The sequence below is a fragment of the Carassius auratus genome, chromosome 17 (assembly GCF_003368295.1).
Source record: "Carassius auratus strain Wakin chromosome 17, ASM336829v1, whole genome shotgun sequence".
Lineage (NCBI taxonomy): Eukaryota > Metazoa > Chordata > Actinopteri > Cypriniformes > Cyprinidae > Carassius > Carassius auratus.
The window spans coordinates 20,384,317-20,402,944 of NC_039259.1; the positions used below are offsets into that span (position 1 = coordinate 20,384,317).

The window sequence follows — 18,628 nt, forward strand, 5'->3', positions numbered from 1 at the left end:
CAGTGAGGTAATGCTGGCTCTCACGTCATGTATTTAAATGGAGTTTGCAAGGATGTGTGCGTGCTTGGTTTGGGGGGGGGGCCAGAATATGTTGTTGCAGAAATAAATGCATTTGGTTAATAACTACTGTTATCCTCTGCCCCTCTGTTGTGTCATCTTAAGCTTTGTTTCTCACAAAGTGCATTATTTCAAATCAAAGAACTATAAAAGTGGCAGCTGAGAATGTAAACACTGAAGTGTGTTTAGAAACCACTAGGTTGATTTTTTTACTAAATGCACTTTAATAGATCATGCAATTCTACCAGTTTTGGACTAGTTTTAATATTTTACACTTCCATATTAAAGCATTTTTTAGATTGTGTGAAGGAATAGGGGAGGAAATAGGCAAAAATGTTATAAAGTAATGGCAATAGTTTGTCCAGATAATTTTTACGGATTTGCAGTCTTAAATATATTTTCAAGCATGATTTAGCAGTGTGAAATGTCATTCGAAAATGTTAGAGCTGAAAAGAATTTACATAAGGTAATGTATCAATACTGTGTGTGCATCTCCAAGCCCAGTTTACACAATCAGTAGTCAAACAAAACCATTGTTTCAAATCATTGCGGTTGTGAGTTTACAGCTTCACACCACAGTTTGAGTATGGAGATAGTTTTGTTGCATAATTCCAAATAAATTTATAATAGAAATTTATTTAAATTTATAAATTCACATAATTAAATGTGCAAAATTATCTACAAATAAGTCTTTAATGCACCCCTGGTTTATGGTGTCTCCTTTATCTATACACCTTTTACCTGTTTCTTTATTATTTTCAGGTAGGTAAGGAAAGTCGACCCTGGACAAAACTATAAGCATTTCAAAAATACTTACAACTTGCTCAGTAGACTTCTGTGGTCAGTTCTTGCTTACGGCTCTTAAATTACTACTCTTGCAGACCATAACTTGTCAATAATAAAATACAAGTTTTATTAAAGTTAACCAAAGTTATATCAAAGTACAATAGTAAAGTTACAAAATCAAGGTATATTCAGCTGGTATCAGGCGTCGAGGGATACTGAACAAGCACAGTATCCCTTGATGCCTGATACCAGCTGAATATACCTTGATTTTCTTACTTTACTATTGTACTTTGATATAACTTTTGTTAACTCCGTGACTGTTCTTGAATGGCCCAGCCAGAGCCCTGGCTTAAACCCAATTGAGCATCTCTGGAGAAACCTGAAAATGTCTGTCCACCAACGTTTACCTTCCAACCTGACAGAACTGGAGAGGATCTGCAAGGAGGAATGGCAGAGGATCCCCAAATCCAGGTGTGGAAAACTTGCATCTTTCCCAAAAAGACTCCTGACTGTATTCAATCAAAAGGGTGCTTCTACTAAATACAGAGCCGAGGGTCTGAATACTTAGGACCATGTGATATTTCAGTTTTTCTTTTTTAGTGCAAAAATGTCAATTCTGTGTTTTACTGTCACACTGTGTGTACATTAAGGGGAAAAGAATGAATTTAAATGATTTTGGCAAATGGCTGCAAAATAACGGTGAAAATTTAAGGGGGTCTGAATAATACCTGTACCCACTGTGCGTGTGTATATAAAAAGAGGGAACTTTGCTGTGGTCAAGGTGAGATTTCTAATAGCCACTGCTAATGCTATATTATTAGTGCTACCTTTCCACTAAAAATCACTTCGTGGAGGATTTTATTTAAGGGCTTTTTGTTTTGTTCATTATAACAGCATAATTATTGAAATCGCTCGGTATTAACCGCCAGATGTCACTAAAACCCCAATGGTTCTCTAACAGAGGCCGAGGGCTACCAGTGATGGGAAATCTGAATCAATTCCGCGAATCGGTTCTTTCCAACAGTTCGTTCTGACCGGTTAAAAATTCCATCGATTCTTTCACGTCATAGCGTCGTTCGTGACATTTTATATCGGCGATTTTCGGCCTGTCAAAGTACATGCTCTAAAATGTTTCAGTAAATCATATATAGGCTCTTATGTGTGTCTTGGTTTTCAGTCACATTGCCAATTCGGAGCCGCTCTGACCGATTCGGTCGTGAATGAGTCGTTCAAACTGTGAACTGGGTTCAGGAATCGGACATCGCTACAGAACACCGCCACAGTGTGATTCTTTCATATATCATTTCGCGAACGGTGCTTTATTTCGCACGAGATGACTGTTGGAGCAGAGTCGAATTAACCGTAGAATTGTGTAGAACGGAATTTCATATCAAACCGGCAGTTTTTGTTGGGTAAGTTTGGTTTTCTTAAACACTGCAGTGCTTAAGCATAGTTGTGCAAGCAGGTTTTAGACTCTGCATATATCGATAATCTTGCAGCTTTATATGAAATATCTTCGATCAACTCGTAGTATTTTTACAGCACTGTGGTCAACACATCATCATCGTGTGTATCTGTACATGTTCCGTGGAAACAACACATGAATGACTTAGTAGTTGGTTACACAATACATTCTTTCAGTGTGACCGGCTCTGTGCAAGTGTGAGGACCAAAGATTCAGATGAACCTCATTTGAGAGGGAGAATGCATACAGTCTGGTAATGTCAATATAAAATGCAGAATTGCTTAAAATTTTTACATTTTGGGTAAGTCTGAACCAGCAGCTGATGACGACATCAGCTTTTGTGTACCACAATCGTCTATATTTTGTAATGCATTAATAGAGTTTAAGCAAAGAATGCAGAACAGAAAATACGTTTTATAGCATTTTCTGTACATGCCTTTATGAACCCTATTTTTATTTTCGTATCTTTTTTTATTAGTATTGTTGTTGTTGTTGTTGTTGTTGAAAAGGTACTGCACAGGCTCAGTGGTTGAAGTGTAATATCAATATTATTTGGATCTTCCAGCACTAACTTATACTGGCTACTTTGATATTTCACATTCACTTGGTTTTCACATAAGTTGAAGCTGATGGCGAGCCTGACTTTTACAGGAGGGACGTTTCTCATCATGGCTGAGCATTTATCCCAGAGTGAACTGGACTATCCTTTTAAGCTTTTGGAATATTTCAATGGATTCAGGATCTCCAAGGTGTGTGTTTTATGAGAGACTCATACTGAATTCCTTAATGTCTCTATAATAGAGTGTTTATCAAAATGAGTGCATGAATATCAATCAACCAACTGATATAAATCAGTACTTCTGTGATACTTCCTTTGTGATGTGGAATCGACCTAAAGCATCTTTAGCAGAACGTTTTAATAATGTGTTTACCACGCGTGATATTTATTGTTGCCTTATGAGTAAATGTTTTATGTGAGAACATTTATTATTTGTGGCATGTCCACGTTGTTGTTTTTTTACCTCTGTATTCACCAGGGCTGATTTTGCCTCTGGCAGGACAGGCTTATAACTTATTAAAAGCCACTGAGTCAAACTCTGAGATGACTCAGGACTTTTGTTATCCCAGAAAACCCAGAAAGGATTCTGCATTAACTGAATTTGATAATATAATATAATATAATATAATTCACACAAATAATTTTGCACAGTCAATCTACTCTAAAACACAGGTGGCAAAAAGTCATTAAAATTGGAAATTAATAAATTATATAAAAAGTCATGTAATCTAAAATATTCTTTTTTTTCTTTTTTTTTTATCTTTTTTTTTTTTTACAAATATTACACCTTTCAGTATACTTGAACATTAATATTAATTTTAACCTTAAATCGTGTTCATGGGCTGATGTAATTTATACTACCATTTACTTAGGGTTTCTTCTGGAGAAATATGTTGAATGTAGTTTTAGTCCAAAAATAAAATAAAAAATCACACTGCAAAAATCCTGTTCAGTGACAGATATCAGATATTTGTCTTGATTTCTTTTTTTTTTTTTTAAGAAATAAAGATACTTTTATTCAGCAAGGAAAGGAATCATTAAACGGGTCAAATGCAACTAAAGAAATGTATAATATTGTACATTTCTATTTAAAATAATTAGACCTTTTAAGCTTTATATTGTCAAAGAATCCAAAAAAAAATGTATGTTAATCAGTTTTCAACATTGATAATAAAAAATGTTTTATTGAGCACCAAATTAGCATATTAGAATGATTTCTGAAGGATCACGTGACACTGATGTAATGATGCTGAATATCCAGCTTTGCCATCACAGAAATAAATTACATTTAACAGTATCTGAAAACAGAATTTATTTTTTAACTGTAGTATTATTACACAATATTACTTTAGCTTTGGGTTCTCCTGTAGAAATATAGTGGCTATAGCATACTTTATATCATTAAACAAGTTTTGTCTTGTCTAATTCAAATATCCTAAAAAGAAGAAATACTAGACATTACCTTTTGAAAATTTCTTTAGGTATCAAAGCAAGAATATGCATTCAGTTACAAGTTGCATTAAGTCAATTTACCCTTTAAAAGAAATGACAAACACATAAATAACATAAGTTCCCACTGACATTTTTTATTTGAATATCCTGAATCCCTGCTCTCCTCCAGGCAATATTTTCAGCTTGTGAGTTAGGGGTGTTCGACCTCCTCCTCCAATCCCAAAAGCCCATGAGCGCAGTAGAAGTGGCACAGAAGCTTGGCACCAGTGAAGACGGTATAGAGCGTTTACTGGGTGTTTTGGTTGCCATTGAGATTGTGGATGTGGAGGTTGTACAGGGAACAGGTGAGCTGCTTGACTATTTTATATTCCTCCTCAAATAGCGCAAAGTTACTTTGATTGCTCTATTATGTAAAGGTGATAAATGTAAATATCTGCTTCTGTTCATAAAATCATCCATCTCTTGTGTCTAGATTATTATTAAAATAATCCTCCAAGTCTCCAAACTTGTACTCTTTGTCTTCTCTCCTAGCTTTTTACAGCAGTACAGATGTTGCTAATCTATACCTGGCCAAGACCAGCCCCAAATCTCTACATGATTTAATCATTTATAACTCTCAGACCATCTACCCACTCTGGAACAATCTTGTAGATGCTGTTAGGTAGGCATCGCAGTGTGTGAGCCAGTTTAAGTTTCATTGTAGTGATCTTTAGATACATCAGGATTTGTGTTTTATTGAGGAAGAAAAATGGTAGAATCAAAATATCTGAAAACTTACAGGGAAGGAAAGAACCAGAATGAGAAAACGTTTGGCCTCCCATCTGAAGAGATCTTCTCTGCCATATACAGGTTTGTGTGATCAGTTTTATATAACATTAGCAGTGAATGTTGTCGTTGTCCCTAGACGTCACTAGATTAAAAGTCCTTTCTTTGACTCCAGTGATGCAGTCTTAAGCGCTTAGCTTCTGGTGCAGTGTAATTCTAGGTCATGGACTTTAAACCAATACAAATTTGAGTCTTTATGACAGTCTGTTCCCATGTCTGGAGGGGTGGTGTGTGTGTGTGTGTGCTATATATGAGCCGACTATTATGTGTGTATGTAAAAGAATGACTAGTGTTATTGTATGTATGTTTGTGATTGTGTATGTGTGTGAACGCATCTCACGCTCTAGTAATTCTGGCATTTTGTGAAGATATCCGTTTTTATCCTTTTTATATTGTATTCATTAAATTTTATACCCATAATGTTTTTAAGTAATAATACGGATATCAGTTATCAAAATCTTTGTATTGTTTTCCAGATTTGTATAGTAAAGGAATTAATACTTTTACTTAGCAAAGACACGTTAAATTGGCCGTACACCATTGAAACTCAAACCTATCAATGTTTTGTTTCAGGTCAGAAGAGGAGATGCTGAAGTTCATGGGTCTGATGAACTCTACATGGGTCATTGACGGTCATGACATAGTGACAGCATTTGATCTTTCTAGCTTCAAGACCGTCATAGATCTGGGAGGTGAGTCTAAATGTTGTTTTGACTCTTAGTTATTTGTGACAGTTATTTGAGCTAAAAATAAAAAGCTCACAGTTGTAGAAACTTTTTTTAAAATGAATTATGCAAGACGTTGTAGATTCGCAAGTCATGTTATTTTGAGATGCTTGCTGCTTTTGACTTGCAGGCTGCTCTGGTGCATTAGCGCGAGAGCTGGCTAAAGAGTATCCTTCCTCCACTGTCACGGTTCTGGATCTCCCGGCTGTGGTCCAGACTGCTCAGCGGCATTTCACCCAGCAAGACGACACCATCTGTTTTCAAGAGGGTGCGGAATGACGCATTGTAACATCGTTCGCATTTGACCCATTCTCTGTCCCTCTGAACTTGTCAATAACAACAACAATCTAGTTACTGCCCAGACCACAGTAAATTTTAAGCTTGTTGTGTTAATATAGTTAATGAAAACTAAAAATAGAAACTTAATAAAAAACTGTTTTCTTAACTAAAATGTAAATAAAAACTTAAATAACTGGGAAAAACTCAGAACACTCAGAAATGGTTTTAGATTAAAGGTGCAATAGGAGATCTCGGAAATTGCTAACATTAGCCTGATAGCACTGAAAGGGTACGTCCCACCCTCCCTGCAATCACCGTCCAAAGCCACGCCCCCCTGAACACATTTATGCTCACAGACCAGGGGCTGGATTCACGAAACATTCTTAAGAAGTAATTTCTTATTAATTAATTTTCTTCTTATTTTTTAACTTTAGATAAAAAGTTAAGAATATTTTGTATTCCCAAAAATTCATCTTAAGAATATTCTTCTTTTTTTCTTAAGATTGTTCTTAAGACAAAACCTAAGAATTCTTCAAATTCTTGAAAAGAATCTTCTTAAAAATCAACTTTTTTCACAGTCTTAAATCCCAAACAATAAATATTATTTTATGAATTTATTGGCTTATTTCAAATTAATTTAAGCATTACAACAACAGCTACATGTAATACATAGAAGAACTATGGATGTGCACAAGTTTTCTGAAGGGACAGCGATGACTGCTCATGATTAGCCTGTGTGTGACGCTGCTTTTTGCTCATTAGCCACTCTAAAACGAGTCACATAGGGAGATTTAATTGAACGCCGTTAATTTTAGCTTAGAAATCCATAATCTTTTGCAGTATTCAGCGCATATGAATGTGCAGGAAGCATATTGCTGTAGAAGCGCTGACTCACATAATGGAAACAATTATGGATATTATGAAAAAAATAAATGAAACATATCGCTGCAGCTTGAGTGAGGCATGCTGTTTTAAAGGTAACTGTTCAAAAACAGGCGGCATTAAAAACGTGAAGCTGAGCATCAGTCAAAGTCGCAACGAAAATATAAAGTCTATAGTGCATGCTTATTATGATTATTATAATCTACCGGAAGCGCAAAAAGACAATAGTGTGAGTTTTTTTTTTTTTTTTTTTTTTTTTAAGAAACAAATTAAGATGTTCTTAAGAATATATTTGAGAACTTAAGAATTTTTCAAGAATTGCATTTAAGAACATTCTTAAGAACTTTGTGGAATTTATCTTAAGAAATTTCTTAATTTATTGCTTAAAAAGTTTTTGTGAATCCGGCCCCTGAATACCACAGACAACATTACAACAATAAGCTACATCAGCGGTTCCCAATTCCAGTCTATGTTCTGAAGTAAAGTAAACCCCTGCTCAGGGAGTAGGGAGTAATGATCACGGTGTAGGGATCATATCGATTGAAACAAAGTTCATTCACATAGCTGAATCTGAATCGGGTTTGTTAACCAAGCATGACATGCAAATAAGGTGCGCAAGCACTGGAATTGGGAACCGCTGGGCTACATCATGTTTCATTAACCAGCAAGAAAACTTTAAAAGTACTACAATAACTGCGCGAACGGTATGCAGATACATAGCAGGAAAGCTATTTAAAACGCTCAGACCAAGCGTTTTGATTGGACATACATTTCTTGGTCCTACGCCTTTCACAGATGATATAAATACAGATAAATAAATGTAAATCACTTAACTTAATGATTGCTATCGAGATCTGAAGGGATTTCAACCAGTATAACAGAAAATGTTTCTAGATGATCACCTATTGCACCTTTAATGTTTTAGTTTCTTATATCATAAAACCATCTGAATTAAACGTGAACACATTATACACTTGATGGCAATAACACTGTCCTGATAAATTCAATGCTATAAGGCATTTTTAAATGATACCAGTTAGCATATTAACTAAGCAAAAAAAATCTACATAGCAAAGTTTTTTTTGTTGTTGTTTTTTTTTTTTTTTTCAAAATAAAAATTGTAATCAGCAACTATGCATAAATTTGTTTAAAAGTGACATTGTAAAATTAAAATTATGTAACATTTATACTGCCATTAAATGAATAAATTGAATTTTATAAATATACTAAAATGGAAAATGTTTTTTTCCATTTTAATAGTATTTTAATAATATCACTGTAGTATTTTTTTGATGGTGAGCATTAAGTCTTTTTTTCAAAAACATAAAAAATCGTACCAACCCCAGACTTTTCAGCGGCAGTGTTGATGATGTGAAAACTAAATGAAATAAGATAAAAATTATTTTAAAAATTAATAACTCTAGTATGTCATTTCTCATCTATAAAACAGTTAGGTATATGTTTGTATTTGTAGGGGACTTTTTTGAGGGAGAAATCCCTCCGGCAGATTTATACATTCTTGCCCGGATCATTCATGACTGGAAGGAGGACAAAAATCTCAAACTACTGAAGAAGATTCATACAGCATGTCATCCAGGTGAGAAACTATTATTAGATTTTTATCAGGTGAGAAATTATTAGGTGGCCCTAAAATGATCGTTTTCACAGCATTAAACATCTCTGTCTAGGTGGAGGCGTTCTGATCGCAGAGGCACTGTTATTCGAGAACCGCCGGGGTCCAACTATGGTTCAGATGTTTTCTCTGAATATGTTGGTCCAGACAGAAGGGAAGGAACATCCACCCTCTCATTATACACGGCTGCTCACCGACGCAGGATTCAGAGACGTGCAAGTCTGTCGGACCGGAAAATCGTACGATGCTATTTTGGCTCTCAAATGAATATGCACAAGTGTGTTGTAAGCGTCGTCAGTAATCAGACCCCTTCTGCCTTATCTGCAGACACGTCAGTGATCATGTTCATGCACATGTCAGGCATCTGTTGTTCCAACACAGAGTGAGCACAGAGTGATCCTTATGGTTCCTTCAAAAAACAGTTTTAGTACCAATTAGGTTTAGTTATTTGTGATGTTGACTCCTGAGGCCTACCAGATGTAGTCTAAGAAGGGGTGGGATGAGGAGCTGTTTTGGATTGGCCAGTGATGTCAAAATAAGCTCCGCCCTCTATCCAGTCTTGCATATCTATACACTGTGGTGTTGACACATGGTTAAATGTGACCCCTAGTGCTTATTATAATTAACAGTAAAAAAAAAAACTAAAATTTTTAACTAAAAAATAGTCTGTCTAAGTATCAATTCCTAGCCTCAGTTTTATTTTACTTTACTTAATTTTATAAACATGGTTTTTGTGTCATATACAATTCATTTACAAACCATCTACTGAAAAATAATGCATTTTGATTTTTTTTTTTATGTTTTGTTTGTGTATTTTTTGCTAGTAAAAATCTTGCACCATGACCTTTTGCCTCACATTTATAATTGTCCACCGAGGAAAAAAAATAAAAGGAAATTATTTTGTTGTGCATTGATCCCATATGGTTTGCAGTTTTTGTATTCTGTACCTTACAGGAAGATTTCCGTTACTCTCGTAACTGGACTGATGTTTAAAATATTAAATATGTTACCCTGCACCACAAAACCAGTAATAAGTAGCACGGGTATATTTGTAGCAATAGCCTACAATACATTGTATCATTGTATGGGTCAAAATTATTTTACTTTTATGCCAAAAATCATTAGGATATTAAGTAAAGATCATGTTCCATAAATATATTTTGTAAATTTCCTACTGTAAATATATCAAAACCTAATTTCTGATTAGTAATGTGCATTGCTAAGAACAAAATGTCAAATTTCAATTTCAAATATTGTCTTATCCTATCAGTCCTCAAGGGGAACCTTATTTATTCAGCTTCCAAATTATGTATAAATCTCAATTTAAAAATTTTTTTTTACTACTCTTATGACTGGTTTTGTGTTCCAAGGCCATATTTTAACCTAGTTCTGATTAATAGTGATGCATTAAATATTTCTTCATTTAACAGAGGTTTTCTATTGATTCATAATATGCAATAATGAGTAGTTTTAAACCTGCGATTTACAAAAAAAAAAAAAAATCCCTGTCATCATCTCTAAAACAGATGAGGATATTATGAAACAGCTGAAATGGAGTCCTGACGCTAATCCTATGGTGTCTTGCGTGGGAACTAGCGCCATCTGCAGGCGGACGCGGGATATAGCAGCGCATACGTAACCTGCATGTGTTTGTGTGTGTGGGGTGGAGGAGAGGAGAGGAGAGGACTGGACTGGACTCAAACTCTGAGCAAGCGTCACATAGGAACGCCAGCGCAGGAGCAGCAAGACCTTTTAACGTAGGTACACTACATGTTCTTGCTGTGTTGTAGCACACATGTTTGACAGGCACAGGGACGTACAAGTGTTTTCCAGGATTTCCGCGAGCTCTTCATGCAGATGGTCCGGTGCCAATGTAACACGTCATTAAAATGGCGCCAAAAGATTAAGTTGAGTAGCAGCAGACGCTGCTCTAAATATATGTTTACATGCATTTGGCCTCTGTAATAATTTATTTAAGCTCATGGTGTGGTTTGGTTTGTAATTTGGTAGTTTCTTTCAGTCACGTAGCTGTTGGCCGTGCGCGTGCGCGCGCTTGTGTCCAAGCGTCATTTCGCAAGTTAGGCGCGCGCGTCCTGGCCTGATTGTGCAGCTTACTGTATTTAACCTAAAAGTTGTAGTGTTGAACCAGCAAACAGCATCAAATGCATGCCCGTGTTTTGCAGTTTTATATGAATTTCGGTTATGTTTCAGAGGTTTGTTAGAATATTTTTCCGTGGTTGGTCCGGATTCAACTCTGCCATGATGTTGGGAAAAAACATTGGAAAATATTAAACTTTTATTTGGGTTTTGCGTTAGAAGTTAAATCTGCAAAATGTATGTAACGTTATATGTGCGATAAAAAAAATAGTTTTCTGATCGACGAATGTAGTGACATACTTCTTGGTACTATAAGTTGTAGTTTAAATATAAGAAAGTGCAGCAGAGTTTTTGTATTTAAAAAAAAAACTAGGAAATTAATTTGGATTCAGTGGGGAAAATAATAATAATATTTGTGTTTTCAATTTCTAAGAGGCATTGAAATGGACAGCTATGTAACGTCAAGGGGCGTGGTCTGTCAGTAGCGTCACACACTGCGCGAGCTGCTGTTTACTCAGCCCACAACTATTTCATATGGAATAACAAGGACATATTATTTAAAAACAAATATTTATTCTATCATACTTGGTTTGAGGAAGTTATTCTGTTTTTAGCGAGACAGTTTGTTAATTCACGTGGGTACTTGTTGCCATGGGAAATTCCAATAAGCAGTTAATCCAAGAAAACTTGCTATTGTTTTTGACGCAATTCCAAGGAGTGTGATGTTACTTTTAAACAATATCTATATCTCAGAAGAAATCAGCATGGTTAATCCTTTCATTGAAAATGTTGATGTTTTAAAACAACAATGTAGCAATAAGATTATAAGGAATGCTGTTTGTTCTGTGTCCTTACCTGCAGCAAGATTTGTTTTGGTCTTCTTTATTTGGTCATATCTCTTGGGTTAAAGCATGGTAACTTCCAAATATGTTTTGTGTCTGAAACAAAATTGAGGAAGTGTCCTGCAAAATATTTCATAGAATTTATCCTGCTAACCCGAGCATGTTTTGGAAAGATTTAAGCTTAATATTTCGTATACCTGTGAATTTTGTGGTCAAGAAAAAGAAACTATTTTGCATCTTTATTTCATTGTATTTACTCAAGATTATTTTGGAATTCTATATTAACATAAAAATCGAGTGTATGATAGAAATTGGATTTTTTTATTTATTTATCAGAAAACAAACATTTGAATTGTAAAAAAACAAACGCATAATACATTTGTTTATTTTTTTTAGGAAAAGTCAATTTACATAAAAAGAAGTGGGCTCAATGTTAACCAAATTTTGCACATTTTATAAATGACCTTAAAATATATAAGTCTCTTGAAAAAAAAATCCCTCTTTCTTTTTTTCTCTGGCAGCTAATGTTAATTTGATCATGTGAATGTTTAATACTTCATGTTCTTGTGGCATTTAATTAATAAAGTATTATAAAAAAAGAGCTGCTGTTTACATAGGGTGATGGATGCTGTGTTTTAGGCAGAATTATTGGTTTGTTTTATTTTATTCTAATGCAGTTGAAATTAGCAGATAGTTGTAAGATTTTGAAGTTGTGTCTTTAAATGTATCTTTACCTTATGATTTTCGTTAAACTTATTAAGTTTGGTAGATCTTAACAGTTAAAACTGTAAAGTGCATTATACAAGGATTGTTTATTCATAAGTTTTATGACTTTTCAGGCATGTGAGCATTGCTCAGAAATGTGAAAGTTTGCTTTTTTGCAACACGATGGATTGGATGGTTTAATCAAATTTAATCAAATCAAATTTTAATTGAGTATAATTTAATTGAAAATTAATTGTATATACACATGACATATATTTAGTATCTAGAGGAAAATAACCTACTTATAAGCGCTCTCAGTAGTCATCTCTGCAGGATCGGTTTTCAGGAATGTTCTGTTAATGTTTGATCAACCTCTGCAGATTTCTGCTTCACTTGAAGGCCACGGTTAACTGATGATGAAGCGAAGCCGTGTCCCGAGCACCAGTGAGGACTCAGATAATGGAAGTAAGTAGACAGACACTTTTATTTTCTAGTACCAACTTGCTTCGAGTCATCTATATTAATGAACCTTCTGGTAATACTGAAGTTGCATATTACTAAAGTTACCATGAAATGAAAATGGATAATTATTAAATGCAATGTAATTGTAAATTATCCATCCACATCATTTTATTTTTATTTCATTCATGTTCTCTTGTCATCTTTCATCAAAAACCTCCTCTCCTTCTTAATATAATCTGACGCTGTGTGCCGAGATGGGACAACAATCTGTCACTCGTATGAGTTCACAGTAATTTTAAAACTTTTTATTTATTTATTTATCTTTTCATTTTAGATGCCGTTTCACTCAATGCAGTACAGGAGAAAAGGCGCTCACAATTCCCATTATGCTGCTTTTAATATTCAGCTCTTTATTTATAGGAGCAAAACAAGCCCTCTCCTTATGCGAATCTAATACCAGCCTTTTTTTTTTTTCAAACTAATATGACTAATGTTGCTGCTAAAACACAAGTTATCCCTCTTTCTCAGAATCTTCAGCACAAGCCATTACATGCATGTTTTTCTGTCTCTTTGAGGTAACTCCACTTCCTGGTCTCAGCACTCCAAGCACAGGAAACAGAATGGAAAAAGACCCTCAGAGGTACACAGAACTGCCATGCACTCAATATGGCCTCACATACGACCTCAACAGACAGAGATGAGAATGTTTGTATTTTCATGCATATTCTGATATCACATTCCCATCTCCTCCAGGTGTTCAGGACAGACCTGATCACTGCTATGAAGCTGCATGATTCATACCAGCTGAATCCAGAGGATTATTATGAGCTGGCCGATCCTTGGCGGCAGGAGTGGGAGAAAGGGGTTCAAGTTCCTGTTAGTCCCGACACCATTCCGGAGTGTACTGTGCGGTATGAGGCTTTTTTTACCTGTCAAACTATTCTTATTTGATGGTTGCACTTGATTTATTCCTGTTTGAATTTTTCCTGCAGCACTGTAGCTGAGAAATGCCCCGCTCCTCTGTTCATCAAACCGAAGAAGCTGATTCGCTCATCTGAGTCATCGATGCTGGGGTACGTGGGTATTCAGACGCTGGCGGATGGCATGTGTCGTTATGATCTGAATGAGGAGGACGTCGTTTGGCTGCAGATCGCTAACGAGGAGTTCAGCAAGATGGGTGAGTGGAGTTTTGATTTGACCCATTATGCACTCTTTCACACTGTTGAAACAAATGTCATGTGATGCAAACTGATTTGCTTGTAGGCATGCAACCCCTGGATGAGCTGACGATGGAGCGGGTTATGGAGGAGTTTGAGCGCCGTTGTTATGACAACATGAGCCACGCTATGGAAACAGAGGAGGGGCTTGGCATCGAGTACGATGAGGATGTGGTGTGTGACGTCTGTCAGTCCCCTGATGGCGAGGACGGCAATGAAATGGTGTTCTGTGACAAGTGCAACATCTGTGTGCATCAGGTGTGTGTGTGTGTGTGTTTGTGAGTGTCTGAATGCATGTGTGAGCACATGTGAATTATATAACAATGTACCTCCCCACAGGCGTGTTACGGTATACTGAAGGTTCCTGAGGGCAGCTGGCTTTGTCGAACCTGTGCGCTGGGCATCTTTCCCAAATGCCACCTGTGTCCTAAAAAAGGCGGGGCTATGAAACCCACTCGAAGTGGCACCAAGTGGGTCCACGTCAGCTGTGCCCTCTGGATACCAGAAGTAAGGATGCGTGCACAAACTGAGACTTATAAAGTGATTTTGTTTTTTGCTGTCAAACGATTAATCGCATCCAGAATACAAGTTTTTTTTTTTATACATTATATATGTATGTGTACTGTGTATATTTATTATGAATATGTAAATACACACATTCAGTGTGTATGTATTATATATATATATATATATATATATATATATATATATGTGTGTGTGTAAACAAAAACCTTTATTTTGGATGCGATTAATCACTTGACCGCACTAATTTTGTTAAGAGCGGTGTGTAATCTTTGTTTGTGCTCTTTATCTCTAGGTAAGCATTGGTAACCCTGAGAAGATGGAGCCTATCACTAATGTGTCTCATATACCCAGCAACAGATGGGCTCTAATATGCTGCTTGTGTAAAGAGAAGACAGGAGCTTGTATTCAGGTACACAGCGCTGATGTTTATCATCGTTTTATTATACTATTCATACAGATATTTAAAATCTTCCAGAGGGTCCAAAGTGCATATTAAACCTTAACATTTCCTCTCAATTTAAGCTCTGGAGAATAAAATAATATTATTTGATGGCATTAGTAATTTAAAATGCTTGGTTTATTTTCTCTTAATGAAAAAATTACACACACAAAATGAAGAGTATTTTTAAAAAACTTTTGAAATTATTTATATTTTTATGTGTTATTTATTCAGTTTTTTTATTATTAATATAGTTCATATTTAGAATTTACTTATATTTTTATTTATATCTGTAATGTTATTTTAAGTTTTAATATTTTAATATTGTTAATTAGTGTTTTTTTTCTTGTTGAGCTTTGATTTACTCTTATTGCATTTTTAGTTTTAGTAATTTTAGTACTTATTTTATTTCAGTTAGCTGCCAATTATACAGTATAATATTTATATTTTGTAGATTTGTATCGATTAGAAATAATCGTTTTTAGGTAACAATAGTAACATCATTCTTCAGTGGCTTCGATGACTGCATTTTTATTTTTCCATGCTACTTAAATGTAGAAATTTTTGATTTATTAATAATCCATTTTCCCCGTGTTCTGTGTTTAATCCTGAGATCCTGTATTTCTAAATCCCACTAGTGTTCTGCCAAAAGTTGCCGAGTGGCGTTCCACGTGACTTGCGGTCTGCAGTGTGGGCTGAAGATGAACACAATCCTCACAGAGGCGGATGAAGTCAAGTTTAAGTCTTTTTGTCCCAAACACTCAGGCATGGACTGGAATGAGGAAGAGGGAGATGATGACAGGCCAGTGAAGGTCCAGACCAGTGAAAAGAGAGGAAAAATTCGAGGAGTGGACACGTCATCCTCATCACAGCCCAGACTCGCACAAAACCCAGAAGAGACCAGACTCAGCGAGCGCAAACTTCGAGTCCAGCAGCTGGAGGACGAGTTCTATTGCTTCGTCGCCGCTGATGAAGTCGCAGAGCACCTGCAAGTTGCCCCTGGAATCTGTGGACTTCCTGTTCCAATACTGGAAATTGAAAAGAAAGGTGAATTTTAACCAGCCGCTCATCATGCCGAAGAAAGAGGAAGAGGACAGCCTTGCCCGGCGGGAACAGGAAGTTCTTTTGCGGCGACTCCGTCTCTTCACGCATTTAAGACAGGATCTAGAGAGGGTAAGTTTTGCAAAGCTCTTCTGTAGCCATATTACTTTACGTTACAATCACAGCTCAGGACTGTTAGACGGCAGGATCCCAACTCTGCCTTTTCTTCATGATTTCAAATGAACAATTAGTGATTTGCTCATAGTTCAGTGTGGGTTTTTGTCGTGAAGTTTGAAAATAACCAGGGGCCCAGGATCCAGATACTGGATTCAGTTTTTTCAAGGTTTTAAATTAACATTTGTCATCATTTCTGTGTTGCTTTGTCATGCCACAGTCATTTCAACAGCTGTATCTTTCCCATTAGACCATAAAATATGTTGCCAGGCCAACCCCAAATAGAAAATACACACAAACATTTTTCTTTCAAATAGTAGGCTATGAGTGAAGACGTCAGTAGTGAAAGAATCTGAATAATTATTTTGGTAATAAGATACCAGATGGAATTCTGGTGACAACTATCTGTGAATTCCAGCAACAACAGTTTTAGATTGCTAACCTGAACTTTATTCTCACTGGAAAACAGTAACAATATTTAAACAGATTAGTTATTAAGCCTCTAGATTATTATGAGCTGTATTGGCACTGCTGATTTGAAAATTATTATTTATTAATGCTCTTGTGGTTTCTTTCAAACCTGTTCATCCTCGGTACACAAATTACGATATTTTTATAATTATATAATTATTCTTTTAAATTCCATGCAACCAAATCACACACTATTAGTTTGAAAATTGTAAGGTACATTGTCAAAGTTATCTATGTGAAACCAAGAGTCGATCACTTTAAATGAACAGCCTTTATTTAGGCCTTTGTTCATATACCTGTACCTGTACCTATGCATTGTACCTGCATAGAGCCAAATCAAATATGGTGAACGAAAGCTCAGTCATGCTTGCTTGTCATGCAAGAACACACCCACATTGGTTCTTGCGTGCCAAAGATGAGAAAATATTAGGCGTATGTTGATTTTTGTTCTCAAAATGAATGAATGAGGTTGAGGAAATGACATTTATTTTTTATTTAGTATCTCTCCCCTACATATATGTGTGTTCAGGTGCGTAATTTGACATACATGGTCAGTCGTCGGGAGAGAATTAAACGAAGCTTGTGCCGAGTGCAGGAGCAGATCTTTCATCACCACGTCAGGCTGCTCGAACAGGGACGCGTCGCTGGTTAGTATCACACAATCTGCATGCACTTGATGAATAAATGATCTGTCTAGTCTGTTTTTAGCTTTTTTTTAACTGTTGCCTTCTCTTCTGGTCAGGTATATCTTCTACTAGACGTTTGGAGGAGGCTATGTTTTACTTTCGGACGGCACCTCCTGTACCTACATCCCCCCAGCCTCTGAAGGGTCACTGCGGCCTGAACAGTGCCCTGGGCACCGCTGTTCAAAAATCATGAGAAAGGGAGCAACCCTTTTAGAGTCTCAAAGCATACTGAAGCAGACAAGCCTGCAAAGATGCCCCGACTGGAGAGCCTGGTCATGGACAGTGTGCCCAGTTCTGGGGTCATCGATTCAGGCTCTGGAGCTTGTAAGACTGCAGCATCAGCTACAGCGAAACGCTCGGAGGGCAGGCTGATGGGAGGTGAGCCTCATAGAAGAGATGAGGAAAGTGAGCGCCCCATGGAGGACAGGAGGAGGAGGAGCAAGCTGTGGGAACTGAGACAGTCGAAGTCTATGGAGGACACGGTGAAGGACGAGACTGAGCATGACAACATGGACGACAGACTACTGCTGTCTCACAGCAGAACCACTGCTAGTTCTGTAGTCACTGCTTCAAACACATATAACGGATCACTGAGGAAGACGAACGCATGTCAACATCAGGGAAAAATAGTGCCGAATGGGCGGCATCTGAAAAACTGGGGCAGTTTCAGAATCCCTAAACGGAGTGAAAGAACGCCAAAGGGGAAAGATAGACCGGACGGAAATGACGTGGCGGACCAAAATTCTTCCTTAAAAACGTTTAATACAAGTCCCGCCTCCTCCCCACAAATTAGGACCCGGCTGCGGACAGGAAGTGAGAACCGAAGCCACGTGGAAGAGTCTGATCTTGGCCAATCAGAGCAGGGCAAGAGGTGTCACGCCCAAAGACTTCGCAGCCCGATGACTAGACGCTACGGTTCAGACGTGATCCAGCGTGGAGTTCTTGCGTCATGAAATATTGTATGTCTCATTTAATTTGCTCTTCAGTGAAAGGTGAACATATTTATTTTTCTATTCTGTAATTCTCTGCTGTTGCTGAAATAATTTTTTTGAGTGTACGTTAAAAACATAACGCAGAGAGGTTTCAAAGACCAAACAATTGGCTATGAAACTTTAGATCAGGTGAGAATAACTGGCACAATTTTTGGATGTTATGAGCACTTACCAGCGTGAAACCAAGCCAGTACGGCCCAACTGTCTTAAGTCCCACAGAATTACTGCACTTAACTGAGCACTTAATAATATCTGACCACAAGTCGAACCAGTGTCCAAAACTTGATTTCTCAGTATTCTGCTAACTTCAAAGG

At 36.6% G+C, this 18,628-nt stretch overlaps 2 protein-coding genes across 4 annotated transcripts; both read left to right on the forward strand.

Annotated features, from left to right (window-relative positions):
* The first annotated feature begins 1,293 nt into the window (after positions 1-1,293).
* On the forward strand, positions 1,294-9,579 carry LOC113117572 (acetylserotonin O-methyltransferase). 3 transcript variants are annotated; one of them, XM_026286343.1, is made up of 9 exons: positions 1,294-1,314; positions 2,960-3,057; positions 4,489-4,663; positions 4,851-4,980; positions 5,100-5,168; positions 5,718-5,836; positions 6,000-6,137; positions 8,505-8,627; positions 8,719-9,579. In XM_026286343.1, the coding sequence occupies exons 2-9, from the start codon at positions 2,977-2,979 to the stop codon at positions 8,928-8,930; spliced, it is 1,047 nt and encodes a 348-aa protein (XP_026142128.1). In that variant the 5' UTR covers positions 1,294-1,314; positions 2,960-2,976; the 3' UTR covers positions 8,931-9,579. The 3 variants fall into 3 exon arrangements, with proteins under 3 accessions (XP_026142128.1, XP_026142125.1, XP_026142126.1); XM_026286340.1 differs by lacking the exon at positions 1,294-1,314 and adding an exon at positions 1,923-2,255; XM_026286341.1 differs by lacking the exon at positions 1,294-1,314 and adding an exon at positions 2,479-2,561.
* A 657-nt stretch (positions 9,580-10,236) lies between these two features.
* On the forward strand, positions 10,237-17,530 carry LOC113117573 (protein Jade-1-like). Its single transcript, XM_026286344.1, is given in 12 exon segments — positions 10,237-10,420; positions 12,688-12,772; positions 13,345-13,409; positions 13,523-13,680; positions 13,762-13,946; positions 14,033-14,244; positions 14,326-14,493; positions 14,804-14,920; positions 15,589-15,939; positions 15,941-16,123; positions 17,166-17,283; positions 17,379-17,530. Coding segments are annotated over 11 exon segments (1,746 nt in total). The 5' UTR covers positions 10,237-10,420; positions 12,688-12,720; the 3' UTR covers positions 17,516-17,530.
* The last annotated feature ends 1,098 nt before the right edge of the window (positions 17,531-18,628 follow it).